General features: G+C 37.8%; 1 protein-coding gene across 5 annotated transcripts in view; it reads right to left on the reverse strand.

Moving 5' to 3' along the window:
* Window positions 1–451: 451 nt before the first annotated feature.
* The window catches only part of LOC137195864 (prolyl 4-hydroxylase subunit alpha-2-like), a 32,133-nt gene continuing 5,800 nt past the window's right edge, over window positions 452–26,784 (reverse strand). For 3 of the 5 annotated variants that reach the window (XM_067608531.1, XM_067608529.1, XM_067608534.1), the window contains 15 exons: window positions 20,543–20,642; window positions 18,418–18,514; window positions 17,644–17,795; window positions 14,486–14,623; window positions 13,159–13,398; window positions 11,104–11,300; window positions 10,177–10,353; window positions 9,783–9,853; window positions 8,500–8,599; window positions 7,002–7,055; window positions 6,369–6,428; window positions 6,233–6,298; window positions 5,026–5,094; window positions 4,228–4,324; window positions 452–1,722 (listed from right to left, as the gene is read on the reverse strand). In XM_067608531.1, the coding sequence (XP_067464632.1) occupies window positions 1,652–1,722; window positions 4,228–4,324; window positions 5,026–5,094; window positions 6,233–6,298; window positions 6,369–6,428; window positions 7,002–7,055; window positions 8,500–8,599; window positions 9,783–9,853; window positions 10,177–10,353; window positions 11,104–11,300; window positions 13,159–13,398; window positions 14,486–14,623; window positions 17,644–17,795; window positions 18,418–18,514; window positions 20,543–20,642 (1,689 nt within the window). In that variant the 3' untranslated portion in view covers window positions 452–1,651. The remainder of the gene's footprint in view (window positions 1,723–4,227; window positions 4,325–5,025; window positions 5,095–6,232; window positions 6,299–6,368; window positions 6,429–7,001; window positions 7,056–8,499; window positions 8,600–9,782; window positions 9,854–10,176; window positions 10,354–11,103; window positions 11,301–13,158; window positions 13,399–14,485; window positions 14,624–17,643; window positions 17,796–18,417; window positions 18,515–20,542; window positions 20,643–26,784) is intronic. The other 2 variants (XM_067608532.1, XM_067608533.1) reach the window with 2 other exon arrangements.

The following is a 26,784-nucleotide window of genomic DNA, read 5'->3' on the forward strand; positions in this document are numbered from 1 at the left end:
TTTTGTTCTACTAAAAAGACCAGCAAATGGTGAAGTGTTTTTCACACGGGATTGGAAGAGCAATTGCTAAGGCTGGTGTGCGTGCACTCTGAAGTAGAGGTGTGGATATATCATGGGCTCCTTTAAATGGCATACCTGTGAGCGACAGATCTGGTGCCAGCTACGGATTTTCACATTCTTTTGTTGCTAGCTACCCATTACTGAGTAATAAGATGCGATCACTTTAGTAGGATTAGGAGTAGGGTGCCAAGAAGCATGGACCAAGCAGTGTTTGGGGAGAGTGGGACAAGTTTGCTTTGATGCTACTCTACATTAGTTTTTCAGGCCTTTTATATGACTCCTGTGCAGTTAGTTGTGTCAGACTTAACCACTATGCAAACCATCCTGCGTCCTGGGCAATAACACCATGTTTGATTACAGAATGAGAAAGCACATAAAAAGACACAAGACATTTTAATAAAAGACACTGTTTATTGATTTTCTTGACTGCCATCTTGTAGAAAGAGCACACAGTGGAACAACAGTGTAATAATTTAAATACTATATAAATAAAAAATTCATGGACATGATTTGGATGAAATGTATTTCTGTCAGGTTTGAAGGGAAACAAAATGCTTTGGATGCAAATGATAAAGAATATAAGAAGGGACGGGAAGATAGGGCCATTTTTAAATCACGACATGAAGGGTCAGTAATGAAGATACCAAAAACTTTGATTTGCATGTGTGCCCATTTTTTGTCTAAATGACTGATGGTCACTTTGGATCCAACATGTGTTTGTAAGCTGGCACTCCGGCTGGCAAACAAAAACTTGAAAATGTGTTGTTCTGTTGTACCATTACATTTCAGAGGTAATAGTCAACTCAGGAACATCTCAATGTGGTACAAAGTCTAAAGTTGTGTCCACAAGTATGTGTCCAATACGAAGAGCAGTTCATTACTCATCAAAAACACCTTTACTAAGTTTATGCTTCTTATGCCAAACCATGTTAAATGTATGGAAATCACACCTTTAGCTCAAGTTTTCTTTACTATTTCTGTATGTTTTGGTGTTTATTACAGCTAAGATATTAGCTAAATTCATAAGGCTTCTCTGTGTTATCACTTATGCTAATGTTGCTTTTAACTGTGTAAAAAAGCTGAATGAAGCAGTCTGGGGGATGCTCCCCTGAGAGCCATGTATTACTTTTTGATATCAATGGAAAGATGATTTGGTATTTGGATTTACCAGTAATTAATTTTGAATTTGATATTAATGACTATAAAACATGTGTACACTGGGAAACATGTGGAGACATGTTTGTCTTTTTGTTCACTGGTTAACTCTATCCACACTACATTCTCTTTTAATTTGTAATTTAATTTACTTACTTCATAAAGGAGTGGTGGTGAGGGGATGGGATCTTAGAAAAAGAAAAAGACAAAAAAAAAAAGATATTCTTCAGCTAGATCCCACACACCAGTGTCATAACTTCCTTATAAAACATTTGTTGATCTTGTAGACAAGTTGAGCCAGAGAATGCTTATGTAAGTGTTGTACAATGTGTCTGGTGTTTCATCATTTCCAGAATGAAGGCACTACGGAGGGGCTGGTGTTTGTGTGTGTGTATGTGTGTGTGTCTCTGCATGTTGCATGGGTGAGGGTCAAACTTCAGTCCACTTCTGTCAGGCCACAGGGTCTCCTGAACTCTTGTCCTCGCTCATGAATCCACTTGTTTGACACTACAAAAAAAAAAAAAACAGCAAATATTTGAGTGCCAAAAATAACCAAACCAGTGGTTACAAGATTCCTCCAGAAGTTTGGTGCGAGTTTTAATGTAAAAGTGCATCTAATAAAACATGAAACGTATAGATCTTCAATCTCTTTGCAGTGGTGTCCATCATCTCCTCAGAAAAGTATGCTGTGCTTGCTGGATTAAGCATTTTCTTAACCACTTTTATAGGAACTACTTAAAAGGGTGGAAGAAAAATCTATCCATCTATCTATAAATGAGTTAAGGACATAACCTCAACTTCTATAGTCTATAAGCTGGTAAGGCTCTTGGTTTAAACTGGCAAGGCTGGTTACATACCCTGCCCAATATATCAACAATGTTCCCATGATTAAGCTACAGTGTTTAGCAGATTTCAAGTGTTAAAATTATTGACTAATGTAAAAGAAAGCCTTCTCTTATCCTGTTCCTCCAATGAAGGGTTTCCATGAGAAAAAAAGCTTCTTTTTAGTTTTTAAGTGTGTGTACATTGGAGGGGACTTCTATAAATAGTTCCACTGAAAAGTGATCAAAGTGAGATATGTAGATTATCCAGAAGATGCCATATTCGAGATTAACTGGGAGACAAACTGCAGCTGATTTTTTTTCATATTTTAATGCACAAATAACCATCCATTCACTTCCATTACTGAGATGGTGGTGGAGTCTCAAAACCTTGGTAAACAAAACCAAAACTGCACTGCTGGATAGGGTTAAAGCCCTTCTCAGACATGGAATACATAACATCGTGTCATCATTGCTTCCAGACGTAGCTGAAAACATTGGTGCCCTTCCACCGTATTAAGTTGAAACTGACAGAAGTATGTGGTATCCATCACTCTTTCTTTCACATTGAATATAACTGAAACTTTGCTTTTGATTTTCAACTCAACATATTATTTAAAATAATAAAACAAATGAAAATGGCATGGCCAAAAAATATTGATACCCTTAACTTAATATTTTGTAGCACAGCCTTTGGAGGCAATAACTGCAGTCAAGCGCTTTCTGTAACTCTGAATGAGGTTTCTACACTGCTCCACTGGTAGTTCGACCCACTCTTCTTGAGCAAACTGCTCCAGTTCTCTCATATTTGATGGATGCCATCTGCCAACTGGAAGTTTTAGCTCTTTTCACAGATGTTCAATGGGATTCAGATCAGGACTGATAGGCCATTTTAGAACAGTCCATTTTGTTCAGTTCAGTTCAGTTCCAGTTTGTCCAATGACCTGCGACTAAGACACAGCTTTCCCACTCTGAGCTGTATGTTTCGCTCCAAAATGTCTTGATAGACTTCTGATTTCATTGTGCCCTGCATAGATTCAAGGCACCCAGTGCCTGGGGCAGCAAAGCAACCTCAAAACATCACTGAGCCTCCTCCATGTTTCAAATTGTAGAGTCTACTGTTAGCCTGCATCTCAGGCATTGAGGGAGCATCAGTAAATTGTGGCATTTATCAATAGTCTGCATGAGAGACATTTAGGGGAGGGGCACAACTCTCTCTGGGTATTGAGAATCGGCCCGTTCTGAACAGACACGTTTTGAAGGGGCACTGCACTAGTACTACTAAAAGTTGTTTTATCAATTGCCTATCAAGCCCATTATTGTGATTTTTATTAAAAAGAATATGGGCAATTTTAAGTGCTCCTTTAATATTAACAACCATTAAAAAAAACAATAACTAAAATCTGTTTATAAATTCCTTTTTTTTGGTCTTTTGCAGAGTCAAGTATATTGCTCATGTGTTTTTTGTTACAGCTTTCTATTGCTGTTTTCTCTCCTGAGAATTATCATATTGAAACTTTAAATAGTGAATGAGAAAATGTATGGAACAAAAGTTTTGAATGAAACTTGAGAATATAGAATGAAAATCAGGAATGAGAAAAGCACCAGCTGGCCTTAAGATATGACAGGCAATACTGAGCCATCATGCTCCCATTATTTTTAAATTGGAGGAACGAATACAATAATTCTGTGGTACCCGATCTGTGGTAGGATTAGGCAATAATTCAAAATTACATATTACATATTGACTTTCAGTTGAATGGTAAGGCGATATCATCATATACAGTACTGTGCAAAAGTTTTAGGCACCCTAGATGTTTAGATTCTTATCCATTATGCAATACCATCAGGGAGGTGTCTGATCAGTCCCAAATTTATTCATGACATGACAATGACCCCAAGCATACAGCTAGAGTCATAAAGAACTATTTTCAGCAACAACAAGAATGATGAGTCCTGCAACAGATGGTATGGTATGGCCCCCACAGAGCCCTGATCTCAACATCATGGAGTCAATCTGGGAATATTATGATACTTATTTCAGCCATATTGCTCAGCCCTAATTTGCGATGTGTAGGGTTATCTTCTTGCAAATAATACAAATGTGATTAGCTCAATTTCAGGCAGAACACAGATTTTATTTAATTCCATTTAATCTATAACTACTTAATTGAAATGAATCAGAACTCACCCCATTTACTTCCTACCAAGACGGGACAGGCTGCATGTCTGGTCCTATAGTCTCCCTCCCCACTCTTGAACAGATTATACCAGAACACTGCTGTTCCCTGTGGAAAAATGAAAACTGTGTAAAAATGGTGGGAAAATCTAGTGTACATGAGAGAGAAGGAACATGAAGATCCAAAACGCAAAGCTGGATTAAATAAGACCTGGAGAACAAGCGGCTTCAAGCTGAGAGTGGTTTATTGCAGCAATACAATGACACATGGGTTCCTCACAAAAACTCTTGGTTGCTTGACAACTATGTTATTGCTTGCTAAATTGGCAAAAAGAGTACAAGACTGTGCTGCAGCAAACAGCTGACACATTTATGAAACACGTGTACATAAGCATTGCACAAGGAAGATAAAAAAAACAACTGCAAATGGGAAAAAAAGTCAGTAAGTAGTAAGATGTTACTGGATATTCTGTGGAGCCTATTTTGACAGAGCTTTGTTGATTGGCCATTGAGAAAATAATGTATCAGTTTGAACAAATCAATGATTAATACCTTAAGCAAAAAGGGTGTAATACACATGTAATATACATGTACATGCAACAAAAAAACAAACCTCTACATACATCTTTCATCAGTTTTCACTGCAAAATTGTGTATTTTGGCAAATTGCCATGCAATACAGAATGATGTACAGGAAACGGACACTGAAATCATTAATCACTGACAGGATGAATAATTACTAAGTCTCAGCACATTAATCCTTAAACTGACACACTGCCACACACAAACACACACTTGTTTTGTTATTACCTTTCTAGGCCGGATTACTGCTCCGAAGTCAGGGAAAACTGTGGCTCCTCCGGCCTCAACATCACTCATCTGAGAAAAGACAACACACTGGTTAGAAACTTTCTCTGCATTCCAACAATCCCCAAAGGATGCATTTTTTAACACACGTCTGCATTTTTGGCTAAGCAAAACATACATTTGTTTTACTCTTCAAAGCAAAATTTAACATGCCAACATAATGCATTTATAACATGTTACACCACTTCAGTAATCTCTCAAAATGCATCCATTTCTCCATGAGTTAAACTTGTTTGTGATCTGTAATGATAATAAAACATGTACTGTACTGTCGCTTTGTGAGGCGTTTTCCTTGTACCATGTGTTTTCAGTGTAGAATTAAATATCCTCTTGACTATTCTTGAACAGTTCTTACAATTTAACTCTCAATCTAACTTTCAAACTCTTCCTGCAATGTTTTAATGCATGATTTCAATTGTTATCTTATTCTGGTTTATTTGCTTCTACCTGACCATAAGTTCCCCTGGAGGAATCATGGGTTTCATTGTATTCTGTCTTGTTACACTCCTCTGTTTTATCCATGTAACATGATGAACTTAAATATGTTTATTCATATAAGTTTCACATCCATGATGTAGATCAATAATGCACTAAAGCGCATCCACATCATGCAGCAGGGTGAACAGTGAACTCCAGTCCATCACCAGTTATATGAAAACCAAGACAATTCAACTACATACCTCATTCTATAATAAAAATGTTTTTTTCTCTCTTTTTGAACATAATTTTATGTTGTACAGCTCAAGTGTTAGAAAGGGAAAAATAAAGAGTGCCTTCATATCAATGTGTTAATGGGGGACGGCCAACAAAACTCAGCACAACATGTACCAGAACTGATTGACAGAAATACTTATTTCTTAATTATTTGTCAGTGACATTTCTCAGTCATCCAAGTAAATAGATATTTATCCAGCACTTTAGGATATGTAATGTATAGAAATCACATAATAAGTTCCAAACCATAGAGATGTGTTGACACGCTGCAGTCAAGTCGGAGGATCTCTATGAAAGTCAATCAATCCAAGTCCAAGATTGAACCAGAGCTTATGCATATGCCCATGAAGCTATAACAAAAGACGACCGGAGCGTAGATTTCAGGTGACTGCCACTACTCCCCTTCAATCAACGGCGACTGGATGCACGTACTTACATAGTTCAAAAAAGTTGCCACACGATTTCCAGTGCCTAATCTTTTGAAAGCATCTGGCTCATCTTTCTACAAAGATAAAATTCAAGAATAAAATACATGATGAAAACACTGCGCACTTGCACACACATGTACTTACGTAGTTTAGGAAGGTAGCAAGTCTATTTCCATCGACCATGAGGTTGCTGTCAAAAGGACGCTGCAACAGATGTTTATAACGTTTAACCCATCACCAAAAAGACTTGCACTAGGAGCCCGCCACTTAGGGCACTAACTATTCTCACATCAAATAGACTTTTATTATTTGTCAGAAACATTACTGAATTACACTTTCCATTTGAGTTAATAATAATAGCTTCAAATTATATGCTTAAAAACATAATTCCTCTATGCATTAACACTTCATAATTTGTTCTAAAGAAGATAAATCAATCAATCATAAAGCCAGTTATTTCTTCAAGGATATTCCCAGAAGACAATGATCATTAATCATTTCCATCAGTGTGGGCCCATCCCTTGACCTTTTGCATTATATATCATAAAATCAATCACTCTGTAGCAAAATTCCAGACAGCTGCACAGATTTATATAGTACACACATCTATAGATCACATGAAATCCATAGATGGTTGCCAAATACAACACACTGACAAAGCAAAGTTTAAAGTATAGAAGGCATTTATGGAAACTATAGGAAAGCGGGAGGTATGTCACGCAGGCATGTCATATCAATTTTCATGCACACACACTTTCACCCACAAAGTGAACTCACCCTCGAGAAGTCATAATGTGGCTCGTATTGTCCTCCAACTCCATAGTTAGCAACCTGGTCAGCCATTGACAAAGGTGATTTATATAAAGGCTAATATGATTAAAAATGAATTGGCAAAATGTATCTACATGTATCTTTGATATAGTGATTAGTGTTTGATATTATTTAGAGGTAATGAATAAGTCCTTCTGGGATTCTGTCCTCTGAGCACTGTATTGTTTGTCATTCTGATGTCCTTTATATTATCTTCAAGGGGACAAACTGTATCATGCTTTTTGTACTGTTATGATGTTGGATTTCTATGTTAAACAACTTGAGGTGAACATATGTTTACAATGCTACCTCTACTTCTCTCTCGTGATGATACTTGTTTGCACATGCCCACAATCGGCTATCCGTTGATGGCCTTTGTTGTCAAGGTTGTTGCTAAGGTTGTTCCGCGGGTTGTTAATGTTGTCCACTTGCATATTTCGGATCAGATTTGGGTTCAAACATGTACAGATATATTTATTTAGAAATTTCCATTTGAGTGAAGATCAAGAAAAAGAAGTGAAATCTTAATATTACTGTTTGTTTACGTAGCCTCTTGAGCTGCCAGAAGTCTGCCGAGGGGCAGATTCCAGGACCTGGCCAATCAGAATACAGTTGGCTCATCGAGAGGGAGAACTTGAGCTAGAGGCAGGAGCTAAAACGGCCTGTTTCAGACAAAGGCTGAACTGAGGGGCTGCATAAAGGGCCAGTATGAGATAGATGAGGAGTATATCTCACACAAAGATATATCAGTAGAGCCCCAGAATATAAATATAGATCTGGAAATGTGCATGATGCATCCCCTTTAACATGTACAAATAAACTAGAATTTAAAACTACAAAAGACTATTCCTTTGGTAGAAAGCAGTTCCAATGAAAACAGTTTACAGCGAGTGACTGTGACATTGTTTTTGGAAAGACACACTGCTGCATAGGTTTTTAAATGTAATTTTTCAATGCTTTGAACACCACAAACAAAGTTCTGCTCCCCTTCTGAGGTAGAGTGAGAAAATATGTATTTTGTGATTTGGGTGAACTGTCCCATTAAACCTGTTAATCAAACCTTTTCTAAGGTTCTTACTGAAGATTGTACTGAAAGTTCTGACTGTGGCCACAAGATGCCACAAGGTTTAACTTTTCCATCCATGAAAAGTAGTGCAGCAGGAGACTGCTGACTTTAAACTGTGGAACTCAGGTATATCAGATCAAATTAAATAAGTTTAATCCCTTCAAAAGACTTGCTTCTGTAGACTTGCTATGTGAACCTTTGTCTTACTCTCTGGTGTTTGTGGTATTCATTTTAACCCATTTCATGTCCTTTTGACCACAGTTGTACTTATTTTGCTTAATTTTCATTATGTGTATGAATAATAACATTTGTGAAAATTGAGAAATGGATATCATTAAGTGTTAAACACAGTAATATGATATAGTAATTCATGTCATTCTGTAGTATAAAGTACATTACCTGTAGTAACTCTGCAGTGTCCACTGTAAGGCCTGTGATGTCCTCTATTCTCTGATTGACTCTGAAAATGACGGGGTCCTCCTCCCCTTCTAACCATGCACTGAAGAAACATAAACATATATAAGCACATACCATGCACGCATGCATACACACACAGACACTAAACACTAGATGGATATCCAAGCTCTTCAAACTTAGCGATCTGTGGAAGTTGGAAGTCTAGAAAAAAAAAAGGTTAGTTTCATTTCATCATATTATAAAACCTCAGATCATAAAAATCAATAAATAAAAGTGAAGGTCATCTTGATTTGTTATCACCTGATTTCATTAAACAATTGTCTAATAGAGAAGAGTCTATAATTATAGTCTGAAAATAAGCAATCATGTGAAATTTGATACATGCATTTGACTTCCTCTAGTCTTCCTATAGTCTGAAAATAAGCAATCATGTGAAATTTGATACATGCATTTGACTTCCTCTGTCGCAGGTAACATGATGTCATAAAAATTTAAAAATACATTTCAGGCCCTTAAAGTCTCTTTGACTCAAACATCTTCACTGGGCACACAGGTGATGTGCATTAAAGTCTTTGAATGTTCAGTGCTTATTGCTGGGGATTGGTCCATCTAGTTTCTATCACTCCTCGCATGCCCAACATTAGCAATCAGTTTTAGTATTTGTTGCTCACAACTAGCCTTTCCCACATTGTCTATGTTGTTTTACAGCCTTAATGGTGCAAACATTCCTGTTCACTGACCTGAAACCTGTTAACCTTTTGCCACCTGTAGCCATCCTGTTTATGTCCCACCTGCCAGTTCTCCTTTTTACCTGATCCAACCTGCCTACATTTTGCTGACTACAGTCCATGGCCATAAGTTCATTACAGCATACTATAATCCAATCTTCACATATCTATGTATTGTATGAGGACTAAATAAGTTTAAACTTATTTTTTTGACAAGACTTTTATGTCCCCACACATCCAAATGTTGTCACATTTTCCACACACATTTCACAGCAGTAAAATGGGTACCTTTATAGCAATAACAGCTCACAAAATGTTTCTGGTCATTGAGAGTGAAGCGAAAACTGGGAGAAAAGGCAAAGCACAATAATCCTTCCAAATAATTACAAAGAAATAATATGGTACACGGCTGCAATACTGTGCTTTACTCTGCAAATGGTATTAAAAATAAATAACAAAAACTGAAAATAATCAACCCTAACTGTATTCTAATGACTGAAATCCATAAGATGGTGGCAAGGACCTCTGAATAATTACCTTTTTGATACTCTGTAGTTAGCTGTGGTCAGGACTCCTGTTTTGGGGTCACGGACTGTAGCTCTGGCAAGCTTAAAAACAAAGAGAAAACAAAAAGACAGATGAAGAAAATAACTTTTTCTCATAATATATGTTCCATATCAGAGTTTATCCACCCTTTCATTCAGAGAGAACAGGTTCTGTGCCTTCAGAATGTAGGAATAATTGGTCTATACAATTTATTTGGAATGTTTCCTTGTTATAAAACACTACTACATCAGCACACGTGCCTGATATCAGACACTCGTGGGAAAGGATTTTGTTCTCGGTATTGATCTTATTTAGCCTCTGAATAACTAAATATTAATCTGTTTTTTTTTTTAAGAAATACAAATTCCACTGCTTCTTGTCTCACCCTGGGTTTAGCCAGCTCTTTAATCTTCTCAATCTCGTCGTGGGATAGGACGTCCAGGTAGCGTACAATGTGAGGGCTGTTCCACTCATCCTCCTCCTTAATGGGCTTCAGCAGGAGACGAGGGTTCCTCTTACCATCCTGGTAGCGACAGAACAAACGGCTGCGCCTCGCTTCAGTCTGAAAAAATGTAAAGGATCAACAGAGAGAAATAAACCTTTTGAATGATTTGTCTATACAGTAATTCCTCATTTGAATTTGGAAAGGCTTGACTAAGAGGATCTGGAAACTGATTTATTTTGACTGCCAAAATCTTCACAAGATGATGGGTTGCCATTACTCTGATCAAAGTTCCTGCATACCAACAGTGCACTCAAACACTTACATTATTTTGCATGTATAGACAGTGACTGACATTTCTCCTCCTACTTATCTGTTTTGTCGTACTTGTTGGGACAATTTACAACTTCATAATTGCTTTATGATTAGTACAATTGGGTGACCTCATAACTCTTAGCACAACTCCTGCCAACTTCACACTGAAAAGAGCTCTAATTGGCCTGAATAACTGACAACACCTCTCTGTGTCTGCAGAGCCTGTGTAAACAAGTTACAAACAAGACCCTTGCTTATTAGCTTGTTTTTACTTTTAACTGGACAGTATATATTTCTACAAACTGGAGAACAGATTCTTGCTCATTGCTCTTTAATATAAAATACATTAATTAATTCATTAATGAAGCATATTGTCATTTTATCAGGCTTAGTACTTAGATCAAAGTATCAGGTATTTTAGGATGTAGTTTACAAAGTGTTAACACTTCAGATATATACAGAAAGATCAGGTATTTTAACTGCCTCTCTTATTGGTTGTCATTTACATTGTGACCTAACTCTCAAAATTCGTTCATTTTTCTCCTGAAGTCTCACCATTCTGACTCCCTCCCCTCTGCAGAGAGCCTCGTAAGCCTCTCTCTCTGGCAGATGGTCTTTAGGTCTGCTGTAGGTTCCCAGCTGGATGGGCTCCTCGGAAACAGGCTGGTAGGCCTGGTTCAGCTCTTTGAGCTGCTTAAACAGTAACCCCTCATAGTAACGGAGGTTTCCTCCTGCCCTCTGGTGGCTGGGGTCTGTCGGTACAAGAGAATTTTGGTTAGTGGCTCAACTTTCAGCTGGGAAGTGAAATCACCTGTAGAAGTCAGGAGATACTGTAAATGCAAACAAGTTCATACTCTAAGTTAACACAAATAAATAAAAACAATATAAAGAAAGACTTTATTTATTTACTGAACAACAAAGTATGGTTTAGTTTAAGACAAAACAATTTACTGCAATGGTAGCTGCCATTTACAGTAAATAGCTATTGTGGATTTCACCTTTCAATTATAGGAACTCAATCTTCAGAGTTTCCCTCATGTCCTTTGTTAGTGTTTTGAGACAATGAGTGAGTATAGCTGGATAATAGAAAGAGAACACCAACAGAGAGCACCACCCACTGTGGTGTTTAGAGGAAATACACCAATTTTCATATCCCATGTGTCATTTTATTATAGGGGCAAAGCTGCATCATGCACAAAAATTACAGGAATTTCATCAGTAAACTGTGTGTAGCCTAAGTATTGACTTAGGTTAAGTTCTTCTCAGAGGAAGAAAATGTGCAGTTCAAATGTTTGCTGTTGACACAAGCGGCCCATAAACAACACAAATGAGTATGTGTGCTCTTTTTCAGGAGGGCTGCAGTCCACAGAGATTTAGTCACACAGATTCAGTCCAGGGAGTTGCCAAGTAGGACCTGCTAGAGGAGAATACATTTTACTTTGTTTTTTAGGGTGACTTCAAAATAAAAATAGACATTTTTAGGAAATATGTTTATTTGCTGTTTTGTGAAGAGTGAGATGAAAAGATTAATACCACTCTCATGTTTGAACACTATATGCAGCTGGAGTCAGCAGTCAGTCAGCTTAGCTTTGTTATAAAGACTGAAAATGTGGAAACAGCTGGTCTGGCACTAGACTGATCGAAGGCAACAAAATCTGCCTATCAGCACCTCTAAAACTGACTAATTAACATGTATCTTGTTTGTTTAATCTGTACAAAAACTTACGTGAAAAAAACTTTTACAGGGGGTTATATATATATAGACTGTTTCTTGGCTGGGTGCAGAGTATCCCGGGAGTTTTATAATCCGACATATAATTTCCTGTTAAACCACAACTTGTCATTTTTTCCACTATTGAGTGAATTTATAAGAGTAGTATTCAACTTCTCATCTAATGCTGAGCATGAAAATGTGGCATATTTCCCACATTGTTGAACTAATTCTTTAACATTTTCCAGTGAAAACTGAATAAAAGTGATTACTTGCTTTTAGGGGACCTTCCTTCATACTGCGGTCTATCCTTTACTGTTTCAGTTTCCTTTCTTTTTGAGTGTTTGATCTGTTATATGGACATTTCAATGTTTGTTATGTCACTTTTGTAGCACTCAATGGCACAAAGTAGATTTACATCTGCTCTACCTCAATTTCACTTTACATGTAAACAAGGATACCACAGCTCTAAGAAGATTTTCTGCAGTTGTCAACACAACCCTTGATGCTAAGAATAAAACAGGAGTTAGAGACCACAGGCCCTTGCTTTGGATGGACTACACCCTGCTGCTCTGGCTAGCATAAAGCAGCACTGCAGTAAGAGAAGAGGGAGTCGTGTAGTGATTAGTGACACAGTAGGAAGACAACTCATCAATTACCCCACAGTAGAGGAGTGTGGTTGTATTGGTCAGCTAGCTGGTAATGGATGGAAACTGAATGATTCAACAACCCTCAAAAGGTGCTATTTTAGATTTCTAAACCCTGAACCCTGAATGGGTTCACGGAAAAAGAAAGATAATGATGCTGACTCAGACTGGGATAAATGAATGAGAGAGTATATGCAATGTGTTTGAGCTTATATCCTTTGTGTCAGTACACTTGCCTAAGTTGCATCTTACCAATGGCCACCAGCCTGCGTGTCAGCTCAATGGCTCGAGGCAGATCTCCCATCTGGTAAACGGAGTAGCTGAGGTAGTCCAAAATGTCCGCCTTGGAAACTACAGCTTCATCCCCGGCGTCCAGCTGCTTCAAGGACTGCTGCATCCACAGCACAGCATGGTAATAGTCTGCATCATTATAAGCCGTCTTTCCCATGTCGTAACAGTCGTCCACTGTCAGTATGGCATTGGAGTGCATACCTGGGGCAGGATTCATTACATTTTAATACTGACAATGTTGAGCCAAATAGAATTCGACTATTATTATTTTCTGATATATGTTGTTGTGACACTTCAATTTCCTTTTATTTTTCTATTTCTATTCATTTTATAGTTGTTGTTGAAACAAAGTCATTAAAAATGTGAAAATGTAAATATACACAGTACTTCTACTTTGGTAGACATCTAATTGGTCACTTTTTGGACATGTATTCATTATATAGTAGTTAAGAGTTGATTGGTGGGCAGGTTGAGATATGCAGAGTCAACTTAGGTCAGTGGATTCAAGCTCAGCATGACAAACATAGTAAGCAGGCACAGTTACACACAAAAGAAATGAACACAGACGCATATACCTGCAGTAGTATGCACAAGAACACAACTTTTCATACCTCTGTTGTATCAATATTGTGTCTAGATGCTACCGAAATTGATTGCAACTAACTAAACCTAGCAACTATGTTTCAAGTACATCTCAAGTGAGGATCTGTCTTTGAACCATTGTGCAGACAGCAGGACATGTTGGAACCTGACGCACCAGATGGTTTGTGCCAGATGGACGGTGATTGGTCTGAACCACTGTTGGTTCGGCCACACGCGCATAGCTTAAAGCCTGACAAGATGGATTCTTGCGTGATCTTGTGAATCCAGCTGCCTCACAAGGTAACTTAGATCTGTGAAGTACTTTGAAAGTTGACTGTGATGAAGGGCTGTATTAAAAAATAAAGCTGAAATTAAGATCAAGGAATACAACATGTGCCTTTGTATGATGCAACACTAATTAAGTCAGTAGTTCCCTCGTCACATACAAGGTCAAACTTGTAAACTCAAGCCCTAACTACTGAAGAAGTGAGGTCAATATGCCCTAATTTAAGAAAAATGTGTTCTTTCAGGAAGTCCAAAACTCAAATTGGGTTTCACAAGGAGATAAGTATAAACACATACATAATCACCAGTTAAAAATAATTAGGTAGGTGTGGTTTTCTCTTCCTGTTTCTTTTATCAGTGTACGTACTATCCTGTTACTATATCCATGCTTTCTAATATTTACACTACACTCCTTGATCACCTGGCAGCTTTCCTCTGGAGAAGGTCTCAGAATCCAGTTGATACGTGTCCTGAAGACGCATCAGTGCCTTGGCTGCACCCGTCTCATCCTCCTCATCTGGAAAGTACTGTCTGTGTACAGATATGTTGGAAAGGAACGCTGGAGAGAGAGAGAGAGCATGCAAATGTTATAAGTTGCAATAATCTAAAGTTAACAGAATAGCAAAGTAATATGTCAAACATTTGTAGTTTTAACAATTTGGCCTCATTTAAGTACAACATATGCACAATAAACTGCTTTGTAAGACACTTATAACAATTGTACTTCCTTCTTGTTCCAATGTCATTTCTTCGCTTAGATTATATTATATATATATTATATATATATTATATTACACCGAAAAAAAGGACAAATACAGAACACCACTGTACATTAGGCTGATTTTTTTAAATTTTTTATAAAAATTCCAGGACCTCAGTCCAAGTGGCAAAGAAGATGGTTATCGGTGTAATTTCTGCAGAATTGAATATAAAACAAACTGAGCTATAAATAATTTATGGCAGCAGATGGCGTTGCTGCTCTGTTGTTGGAATTTTGTAAAACCTCAGCAACAGATGAGTTTTTTTCTGAACCAACCCTTTATATTTGTTACCTACACATGTTTTACTGTTACAGCTTTTGGGTTGCATATGTAACACTTTACAGCTTATTATCTCATCTCATTGTCACAATGGTACACAAAGAGGGAAATACTGAACTTGTTTTGTAATTTTTCTTAAATCTATTTGATGTGTGTGAGGTTCAGAACCAGATAAAGTTTGACACACTTTCCCATTGACTTGAATGTGAAAGTGTGTCAAAACTTTTGACTGGTATTGTATAAACCTGTCTAAGTCTCCAGGTATATAATACTCCCTCTGGTTTCTTGTTACGTTGAACTTGGTGAAGCTGCTCTGTTGCGTTTTCAGTTTTGATCATTAAGTGCTCGTCTCAGTCCCCTGTTGCCTTTACACTGTGTGTCATGTCTGCATATTGCCATAGCAACCTACACCGTGTGGCTTTGTTGTTTCTTTGTTGATCTTATTTGTATCTAATTAAAATATCTATACCATCCTGGCTTCTGGACATCTGCAACTAAAGTCAGAATAAACTCTGGTGATTTTTGCTGTTTTCTGTGATTTCAAATGAAGAAATGTGATCATAAATAAAGTTGCCTATACATTTAAAGTGAAACAAAAATACTCCAGATTGTTGCTATATGTAAATAAATGAAACAGTAAAATCACCCCCTTGCTTCTAAGGAGCTTTTGTATTTGTAGCTACAATCCAAACTTCCCTTTCTTTTCCGTTCTGCGTGCCTCAATGTGATTTGATATGAAAACAAGGTCACTGGTTATTACCAATATCTTTGATGTATTCAGGGCCTGCATCCCACAGTCTGTAAAAACATTCCTGCCACGTTCCAAACTTTCTGTAAATAACGAGAACCTCTGTTCTGACTTTAGGGGCACAAGTGACCGATATTAGGCTGTATTCAGACCAAAATCAGACAGTATGTCGAAACCGCCAGTCCTCACATTCAGTTGAGTGGGGGTAGTGTTTTTAGTCTGGGGGGAGCTTGGCTGCAGCGCTGCCGCCTCGGCCTACGATGAAAGAGTTGATCCAGAGTCAACTTTTGGAGAAATGCAACCCGAAGTCACGCTGCAGTGGCCAATCACAGCCTGAGATCAGACTCATCAGAGCTGTAAAACCTTGACACGAGGGAGGACAAAGACGTTACTGGGAAGGAGGGAGGTTTCTTTTGATAATGTTACAAGTAAAGTTAGACTTTGCTGTCGGCTTCCTCACTCATTTTAAACAAGACGAGGGAAAAAGAGAGAGAGCTGAGAGCACCAGTGGGAGAGAGAGACAGCAGCAATGGTTGAGTGAGCTTGAGACTGAATGAAGGGAAGGTGTGGTGGTAGCGAGAAAGTTTCAGTGTTTACGTTCTAGAGCAGGAATAAATACACCCACACCCCGACACACCTCCGCTCAACCCTGTGGTGGTGTGCCGCGACGCCTGACTTGGTCTGAATACAGCCTTATCCTTCTGCCTGAAGCAACTGATAAAATTCAGTTTGTATTGCTTACGATGACTCATTACAAGTTCTATCAGTGCAATGCACATTCCTCTTAGTTCCTCACTGCGGTATTACCATCTGTTGTTCAATGAAGTCTCTTAGAAATAATGGGTGTAGATGTGACATCTTCATTAAATATTCTCTATGATTAACAGTTGCTCTGTGATATCAAGAGTAGGCATCTTTATTCTACATACCTGGGTTTATACTGTATTTCTTTCTTCCTCTCTCTCTCAGTGCCACTTTTTATTACTTTCTTTTATTATTTGTTTCATGACACGTTGATAGCATAAAGAGGGATAAGTATGTCATCTATCTACTTATGTTTATAAAGGTTCTCATCCAGTCTGATGCATCTCTCTCCTACTCCCTCGCTCCCTCTGTGACTCATGGCCACGTATTAAAATTTACTTGTAGGATACGCAATACACACTCATGCTCAACTCATCTGGCTCACACAGATATGGGCCTAAGCCTTAAAACACACAGATTTTAAGGTCCAGACACACACACACACACACACACAAAACATGGCCAAAATATTCAGAGATGAGGAACAGCTGTAGCTAAAACATGACAGACTCTATTCTCATTTAATTTGATGAGCTGGGTACTTGAGCAGAACGGCAGAAATTTCCACTCTGCAAGGTCAAAGCTGTAATCGTTCTGCTTACATACACTCTGGATTTTGTATTTGCCGCTCACTGTACTCTGCACATGTTGAGAGAAAAAGCAGTGAATGCTTCCCTTCAGATGCATTATATGGTGTGAAGAGATATTTGATTTGGCAGTACAAACTGATACAAAGACACATATGCTCAGGTTAAAATTGCTTCAACTTGACTGAAACTTTACAGTTATTCCCAGATCCCAGACTGTGCTGCTGCTGTAGAAAATGTCTGTACACTTTCAGTCAGTCAACAGGTCTGTAGCTGCATGCAAAAATCACACAGGCTGAAAAACACTCTAGGAGTCCATTTTACATGCCCTATCGGAGTCTTGTACAGCTCCACTCCATCTTCACACCTCTCGCATACAGTTTTGGGAGAAGTTCTTTACCATCTGAGGGGTTCTGAAGCACCAGACTCTCCAGTTCAGACCACTCTGTGTTGAGTCTCTTCATCAGTTTGTAGGCATTGACTGGGTGAGCCAGGTAGCCCTCTGGGTCAGAGGTGGACACTTTGGTCAGATCATCCAGCTTGCTGGCCCAACTAAGAGACAGACAAAGTGTTATTACTACTATAATAGCTGCCTTTTATACAGATACATGTGCATTATACGGACATTGTGTATATTCTACAAATCACTTGACACTGACTTAACTTTAGTTCTTTTTTACTCACATTGAAAAGTCTGGTGAAAACTTGTTGACAAAGACTAAAGTTGTGTTACACTATATAAAACATGCATATATTAAATAAAAATGTTTGTATGTTTGACCGAAATGTCTCTAGATTTGGCAGGGCAACACTGAGCAAGACTTCCACGGTCCTAACCACTAAATGGTTAAAGGACTGTTAATATTAACAAATCTCTATGTTCATTGTTGATGGAACAGATATAAATGTTTTATTTAATTTGTCACTGCTGTTGATAAAACTGATATAATTAATATTGATAATATATGTCAGTACTGGTGATATTGTTTTGATGCATTAATCCAAAAAGAGGGATTTTTCAAGATTATTACCATGTTCCATTACATAACACAAATGGAGCGTACTATGATAGCAATGAGCTGAATTCTAACATGACACAAGAACAGTGCCAAGTCATCATTACATTTTGGCTGTTATTAAGTTACAGGGAGGTTAATCAATGTTTAGAGTATACCTTTTCACAGCAGCGAGCTTGGACTCTTCTGCTTTTATGTACTCCCTCAGAGACTGGACCAGCTCTTTTTCTGTGTAGATCAGGTCTGTCATTTGGCCTGCAGAGAGAGATATCCAGATAGATAGATGAGAAAATAAGACAGACTGATGAGTGAGAGGTGTCACTTAAGGGAAACTTGAGGATTTTTCAACCTGGACCCTATTTTCCCAAAATAGCACTTTTAGTGGATGTACATTGACGGGGCCCTATTGCCCCAAAGGATTCGATTGCAGCCCATTTTGTGGCTGCCGACTGAAGTGCCCTCACTCAATACTGGACCGGTTTCAAGAACTGTTGTCCCCATTAGTAACTTAGACACAAAATGAAGGGAAAATGGGATCAAGGTTGAAAAATCCCTTTAAGACAAAATCAACATCACCTTCATCACTCAAAAATTGGTTGCATTTTATTTTCTAAAAAATGTGTCAAAAACTACAAATTCCTGTATTTCTGATTAAGGTTTCAGGTAATGTGCAGGTTTAGTATTTGCTAGGCAAAAATCCCTGTGTGTTGCTAGCACTGACAATCCCACTGAGATCTTTAAATCTGCTAAGCTTTGCTTTAATGACCTATAAAATGTATTTTTGGTAACACGGTTTGCCTCAGACCTAGGCTGAGGTAAAAATAAATCCCCAGCCACAAACCTTGGGGCTTAGATTGTATAGAATTACTAAACTAAACAGGGGTGTCTATCCATGAGCCTTTGAGGAGATGGTTCGGGTGTAGCATAGCAAACAATTCCATGGAAACGTTCAACCATGATTAATTCACAGAGGTTGCCAGGGAAGAGGGACAGTGAAACACTTTCATTGTTCCTGTATGCAGTCAGCATAACTGACCAGCCAAATGCAATAAATCAATGTGATTTAAATGACTCTTTAAAGTTGCAATACACAACATTCAGCCACTAGATGTCGCACTAGAGCACCAACATCTCAGACCAAAACAAACCATCTAGTGAGGCTCAATGTCATTTTTTTGCACCTTTAACTCATATGATGCCACCTGCTAAGTGTGGTGTGAAGACCACTGTACAAAAAAAGCAGTTTGTGTAAAATAGCAATGTTTGTTCTTCCTATTCACATATTAGATGAAGGAAGGTAATTGCACACTAGAATTAAGTGGGGTGAATAGTTCTTAAATCTCTACTGCAGAAATCATGCTGACAACCAGTTTTTCTGTTTCACAGATTTGAATACAAAAATCTATGGACCACAGTTATTTCTAACCCCAGAATAAACTCAGACTTTAGTGGCCTTCTAGCCACATCCTCCACATAAAACCTTCTTCTTGCAAAAATAAAAAGACATGCATTTCCTGAGCTCAAAACTTCTCTTCTATGTGGAGCACTCCTTTGACACTCCTATTCAGAGTGTGACAGCAAAACTAGCTTCAATTTCACAATTACAAATATTACATAGCCTATACTGCCATGCAAAAAGATTTTCTTTGGAGATGTACCAATCTGTCAACCACTGATCAAAAACAGCCAGTTTTCAGCAAAAGTTGCAAAAATGTTTGTGTATGTTGTCAATTGGAGTTCTTAGAAAGACAGAAAATTTGAATCGACCAAAATTGGAAGGTCAGACTTCAAAAAAAAAAAAATTGTGTGTTTTTTGTGACTAGAGGTGCTAGAATTTAATTAATCAGCAGGTGTGGTGAGCCTTGCATCAATCAAGAACAGTTTCATTATATTCTTTTCCAAAATAGCATGAAGCTTACGGTGCATTCAGACTAAACATGAAGCAAAAAGTAGAGGTGACAAAAATTCTATAAATTCTATGTAAATGTAATCAGTCATCCGTCAATGGTTCATAAATAAATACAACCACTTAGTGACATTTGTAGGTTGTAGTCGATCATAACCTATAATTACTGATAGTTACCCGCCTCTTGAGATCAATATGTAAAATAATAGCAAAATATTTGTCACTTCTGATGCATGTATCAAGCATGTATCAAAGGATTCTCTGGCATTATTAGTCAAGAATCTCCTACAATGGACCAAATGAAAGCTGGAAGCAGACTAATTGTAAATTTAAATATAACATGGGGGAAAAAAGTTCACCTAGATCTTTAAACCTACCTATGGAGGTGAAGATCTCTGCCTGCGTTGTCCAACAGCAGCAGAGCAGAGCCCAGGAGATGAAAGACAGGAACTTCCTCATTCTGTATCTTTCAATTACCTGCAATGACAACAATTTTCACATCATGTCACAATAGATATACATGATTTAATTTTCTTGTTTAAAAATACTCCTGTAATCAGACAATTGAACTAAATGTGCCAGACTATATAAAACACATGGGGAGATTTTCACCCATGCCTGTCTGTATAAAACTATCCACCTTTACTGTGTCCATCCACAATGTATGCTGTGCTTTGCTTTTATATTGATGACTAAAAACTAACAAACAGTATTTCTATCACGACATTGTCCCTCTTAAATTTCAAGCCACACACAACAAATTGCATTTTGCAACACTAAATCAGCAGTTTTTGCACAATGATGCTATGTTTCCGTCTAGTCTAACAATATTCAAAGTTTCCAGTATGTTTCCTATTATGAGTCACTATTGCCTTCTAGGAGGCATGTTGTCATATAAGCCTCTTTGCCCAGTTCTCATTAAGAAAGAATAAGAAAGGGATGATGTTGAAAGAAAAATAGTTGTTAAATTAATGATTTTAAATATGGGGGATTAATGAATTATAAAAAATTAACTTATGAAAGCACAGAGGTGATAAACAAATCTAAAAAATAAGAATCTGTCAGAGAGCATTGGGGATATTCGGTGGCTGAGGTCTGTGGGAAGACTTTCTTTTAGAGCTGTTGTGTCTTGGATGTTGTTATGTCACAACAAAAGAATGTCAGATGATTTATTGCAATGATGATGAGACCCAGCAGCATCTTTTAATGGACTGTTAGAGAGCTCAGGAAGTCTAGGATAAATTGAAAGCTCATGGTGTACATTTTGATTTATGTTATAAATCTGTCACGTATTGTATTAAGGAAGCCATCCAAACATATAGAGCTGATACATATAATTATAGGTATTGCATGTTTAAAACTGTGGAAAAAAAGATGTGCTATGATACTACAACTGACTGTAATCGACAGCGACACGGTAACCAAACAGATACTTGCTGACCTCCAGAGGAGGAGAAGTCTGGACAAATCTCAGCGCCTCCCCTGGAACATACTGGACTTATGAACTGACAGCACTTCATACAAGATTACTGGTCAAATCTCTATTATTAGTATTATTAACGTTGTTATTGTTAACATGCGTCTCTGTGTCTCTCTCCCCCCTCTCCCCCTCCCTCCTTCTTTCTCTCTCAACCCAACTGGTCGAGGCAGATGGCCGCCCACCTGGAGCCCGGTTCTGCTTGAGGTTTCTTCCCGTTAAAGGGGAGTTTTTCCTTGCCGCTGTCGCCAAGTGCTTATTCATGGGGAAACTGTTGGGTCTCTGTAAATTAAAGAGTACGGTCTTGACCTGCTCTCTGTGAAAAGTGCCCTGAGATAACTTTTGTAATGATTTGGTGCTTAATAAATAAAATTGAATTGAATATGCACTTTATGGATGTTTTGCACTTTGGCACTGGTCGCACTTTATGTACTTTATATGTAATTGTTATTTGTCTTGAATTTCAATGAAGATCTTTTTAAAAAGGAAAGAAGTGTTTGTTTTGTAATAAAACATTCTGTATCTACAAAAGATATGCAGAATGTATCAAATCATAACATATATGGAGTCCTGTCACTAATAGTCACCTTGCATATGCAACCAGTGGAGCAAAATGTTGTCTTATGAAGTCAAAAAGCACAATTTTCAAGCATTTGGTTTCTGTAAGGTCAGAGTACACACATTTTATGATTCATTGACTCATTTCATTTTTCTCTGGAGTTCAACACGATTACCAGATGCCTAATGAAAAATGTTCATTACTAATGCCATGACTATTTAAAACTCAAACAGTTTCCTTTGTAATAGATTTATAACCCATAGCTTGCACTGCAGAAACTCACAAGTTACTCGCTTTCAGGTCATATCCTTCACATGGTAAACAGAAATTTAAAGTGCTATTTGACATATTAAACAGAAAATAATAAGCAAATATACACAAAATAATAAGTAAGATGCTGTCAGTTTCAGTTCAAACAGTAATGTAAGGTTTATCATGTTTTTCTTGCCAGAAATTGCCACATTGCCTTCACTAATATTCGTCCTATTAAATGAGTAGTTTTTATCTAGGGCGAAAGGAACATAAGCTGTGTGGACTTTCAGCTTCTGTAGAGGCAACAACAGAATTAAAGCTGAAAAAAAGGACTAAATAATGATGTCTCACCTAACAGAAACTCCCCATTCACAGTGCAGAACTGAGACCAGCATTGTTTGTGTCTTTGGGTGAAAAGTGACACTGTTCCACTTTCTCCTTTTGGATTTGGTCTAAGTCCGCTTTACCACATCACTCCTCAGTGATGATTATTTAACTCTGTGACACGTACATACACATCCATTACCCAAATGTAGCACACACACATACTTCTGTCTGCACCACTATCTAATCAAAGGCTTAGAGAAACGGATGATCTGAAGCAGAAAATTGCCACCGTAATTGTTAGTGTAGTAATAACATGGTGAGGAATCTGCTGCAGGTGAAAAAGAAATCATTTCACTTTTATGACACCTGCTGACATAATACAAGCCACCTTTCTATCTAAGCCAAATTAAGTTATGATAAAGTTTAAGTATTCAGCAGGAATGCTAAGTCTGAGCCTTAATGCGACCACCATCCTGTCCAAGAGGAAGTAGGCCATTAACACACATTTCCAGAGAAGACTAGAAACAACAGGACAGCTTTTTAACACTATAAGGGAGAACCATTAAACAGCAGCACATCTATCTACCAAAGGTATAATCACTTGTCAGTGAATCCTTTGTTAAAATAAGGATGATGGAAGGTAGAATTTGGCTTATTGGTGACAAATGGATCCTTTTAATGAGGCATCAAGACAACCATGCTATTAGTACTTACACACAGCAGGCAAGATTGGAGAAGGGCTGAGGAATGGCTTTAAAACATATCCAGTAAGTTATTGTATTCCAATTACACTTTCCCACGTTTCAGCTCAGAACGTCTTGTAAGAAAACAGCGTGAAAGTCAAAACAAAATTATGTTTATTCAATAGCTGTCTGTGAACTTTTCCCTATCATGAAACATTTTGATCAACAAACTTTCTGTTACTAATTACTCTGATGAGAGGAAAAGACTTGGAGGTTTCAGGTATAACTTTTTGCATTTTCTTTGACCTTCACATTTCTTATGAGTCATTTTTAGCATTTACAATTATAGTCATTTTGGTGGAATGCGCCACATCGGGTGTGAGTATAAAGGTCAGTGCCTGTAGATCAAAGATTTCAGAATAGGACTGAACCAAAATTCACAGAGCAACACATTTCTGGTCTTTCTTTTTAGCTTAGCAGAAGAAGCATTTTCTCAATTTTCTCAACTTAAAATACTGTTGCTGTCTCCTCTGTGATCTAGGAGAGCTACAGAGCTGTCCTAACTTGTTGGAAGTTATCAGCAGGTTGGGAATGACAGGACAAACATGCTCACATGGTCAACACATGTAGAAATAAAGAAGGATTGATGTTAAAATGAAATCAAACCTTCTCAAAGATATCAAATGGATTTAAACTTCTTATAACGGAGTATGACGGGGATACTCATTTTACAAAACTATGCGTGCTCTGCGAAATCCTTGCAAATTACACTGAATTAAACACAAGAAAACACAGCTATGATTCAAAACAAGCTCTTGTGCCATGCATAATGAATAATTTTCCACCACCTTACAATGGTTATTAAAAAGATAAAGGGCATATTGGTTATGCATGCATGGTTCTTGTGGTCATTTGGCTGGAATGCACATGGAGCATAGACGAGCCTGGACGACGAGAGCAGACCAACATCAGTGCAGTCGGTGGATGCGGTACCAAACTGAAAAAGCACAATAATTAAACAGCAATCGTCCTGTCATTTGCATCCATTTATTAGAATATTGTCAGGCTTCAGCTGTGTGCAGGTGACACCATTTTTTGTATTTATCTAGTTTTTCCAGCATCAAACTACTATACCAAGATCATCCCATGAGTATTCTGAATGTGTTGACTGGAACCACAGAAATAAACCAAAAACATCACCATTGTTGTGACTGATATCATTCACTCTCAAAGGGGAATCTCTATTCTTTGCTGACAGTGACTGTTTAGCTTTGCAATCATTGGATCTTATTCTGAGGTAAATGTATTCTTATTAGTTCTTTCAGCGTGTCGCCTTGGAGTAGTTTTGGTTTGCCTGATGCGTGCCGACCCAGAAGGCTATTACAACAGTCTGAAACTATAAATGAGAGGACCACATCTCTTTCCTAGTAATTTACAGCCTGTGCGATTGCTCAGCCCAAACACTGGCTTGCCTGTTGTTGCAGGTTGTTACACTCATTTCACATTCCTGGAAAGAGGCCTGTTACATTTACTACCCAATGACTTCTTGACCCCTGCCTGGCATTTCTAAGAAAATGTAAGGAATTGTGCTGAGGATAGAATGGAACCGGATATGATTATGATTTGGATATACGATATGATACGATATGATACGATATGATACGATATGATACGATATGATATGATATGATATGATATGATATGATGGTCCTGACAGCTGTCTTTTGAAAACAGGCCCTTTTAAGTGCAACATATCTTCCTGTGCTGAAGACTTTTGTTCTACAACAAGATTTTATTTACTCTTTATGTTTGTGTTTGACCAATTGCAGCTTTTTTTTTTTTTTTTTTAACCTTTTTTTTAAATTTCGAGCACATTTCCTTACTGTTTGTGCTTTTGCTTCTGTATGTGTTTTGTGCTTTTGGGCCACTGTACTTAATAGTTTACAAATTAGTGCTAGTGGTGTAGAAAAAACAGCCAACAGGGCTGTGCTCTTTTCTAGCCAAACTATTGGGTGTAACTTTCTCTAGAAATTTGTTGTTTTACATGGAGGTGTGACTCCATGACAATGAGATATGAAACCAAAGTTACACACACTCTGGCAAAGCAGTAAGGATCCAAGGTCTACGATGGGGCAGGGGTTTCTTAAGAACAAAAGTTTGCTCCACGATTATAATCGCCAACTCCTGTAGTTGTCTTAGTCTTCTGTTCTGTTGGATCTTACTTGACAACAATTCCACATAGAAGAAATTGGCTAGTCGGAGCAACAGCTGTCTTGGGTCACAAAAGTTCCAGTCGAGGAAGTTGTTAAAAAAACATCTCTTGTTTAGATTTATAGTGGGGCTGATGTAAGTAGTTGAGAGTAGTCAAGGCAACTGAAAAAACACTTCAATACTGTTTGTCCTACTTCAAACCTTTTTTAAAACTGTCAATAATTAGAGGAAATGTGGTCTACAAACTAAACCTCTCTTTCAGGATCAGAGCCTTCAAAGCCACACTTTCACTGTGACTCCTATGCCCCTTTGTAAAAGTTGCTACAAAGCTCACAACGTCAAGTGTGGAAATACCCAGTGAAGTGGCTTATTTTGCTTGTAGAAGCATCAAGGCAATTCACATTTTTTCAATATTAAACTCTGGCAGCAAAGACCGAATTCCGGTATTTTGATAAAACTAGCATGGAGAAAGAAAACAGCTATCTTAATAAAGAATGGAGGTTGTATGCCAGAGACATGAAAAATGAAGATAAGCTCTTTCCACACTGAAGCCTGTAAATGGCGCACTAAGATAAACAACGGATGGTTAATGCTAAACAGCTATTTTTCCCGACAGATGTTAAGCAGGATTGGTGGGTGTAGCCCCCACATACAGTGTCACTGTGCAAACACACGTGTGCGCTGATTGATACATACATGATACATTATACACCATATATGTGCATGTAAAGCACCCGCAGGCTGTGAACATGCTCAGGCAATTCCTGCTTGTCAGGCTCCAGGAGATTTAACTTTCTCCTCTAGCAAAGAAAACCACTTCAATGCTCTTGCTCTGCACATTTCAATTACAAGAACAGTTCCTCTTCAAATAAACTATATTTAACTTAGATTAAATCAATATGTCACAGCTTATTGGATATTAAAGACTTTTGGCATTGCTACAGATAGTGAAACTTTCATTAATCTTTTGATAATGACAAAAGACCTTTTGGTCCCTACTTAGTATCAGTAGTGATCATCAAATTCACTCTAAACAAAGTGCAAATGTTTCCCCACAGTCAGACAACATGCTCAAAAATTTGCTTTGACTTTCACCCCCCCCCCCCCCCC

Source organism: Thunnus thynnus, chromosome 13 (assembly GCF_963924715.1).
Source record: "Thunnus thynnus chromosome 13, fThuThy2.1, whole genome shotgun sequence".
In the NCBI taxonomy this organism is placed as follows: Eukaryota; Metazoa; Chordata; class Actinopteri; order Scombriformes; family Scombridae; genus Thunnus; species Thunnus thynnus.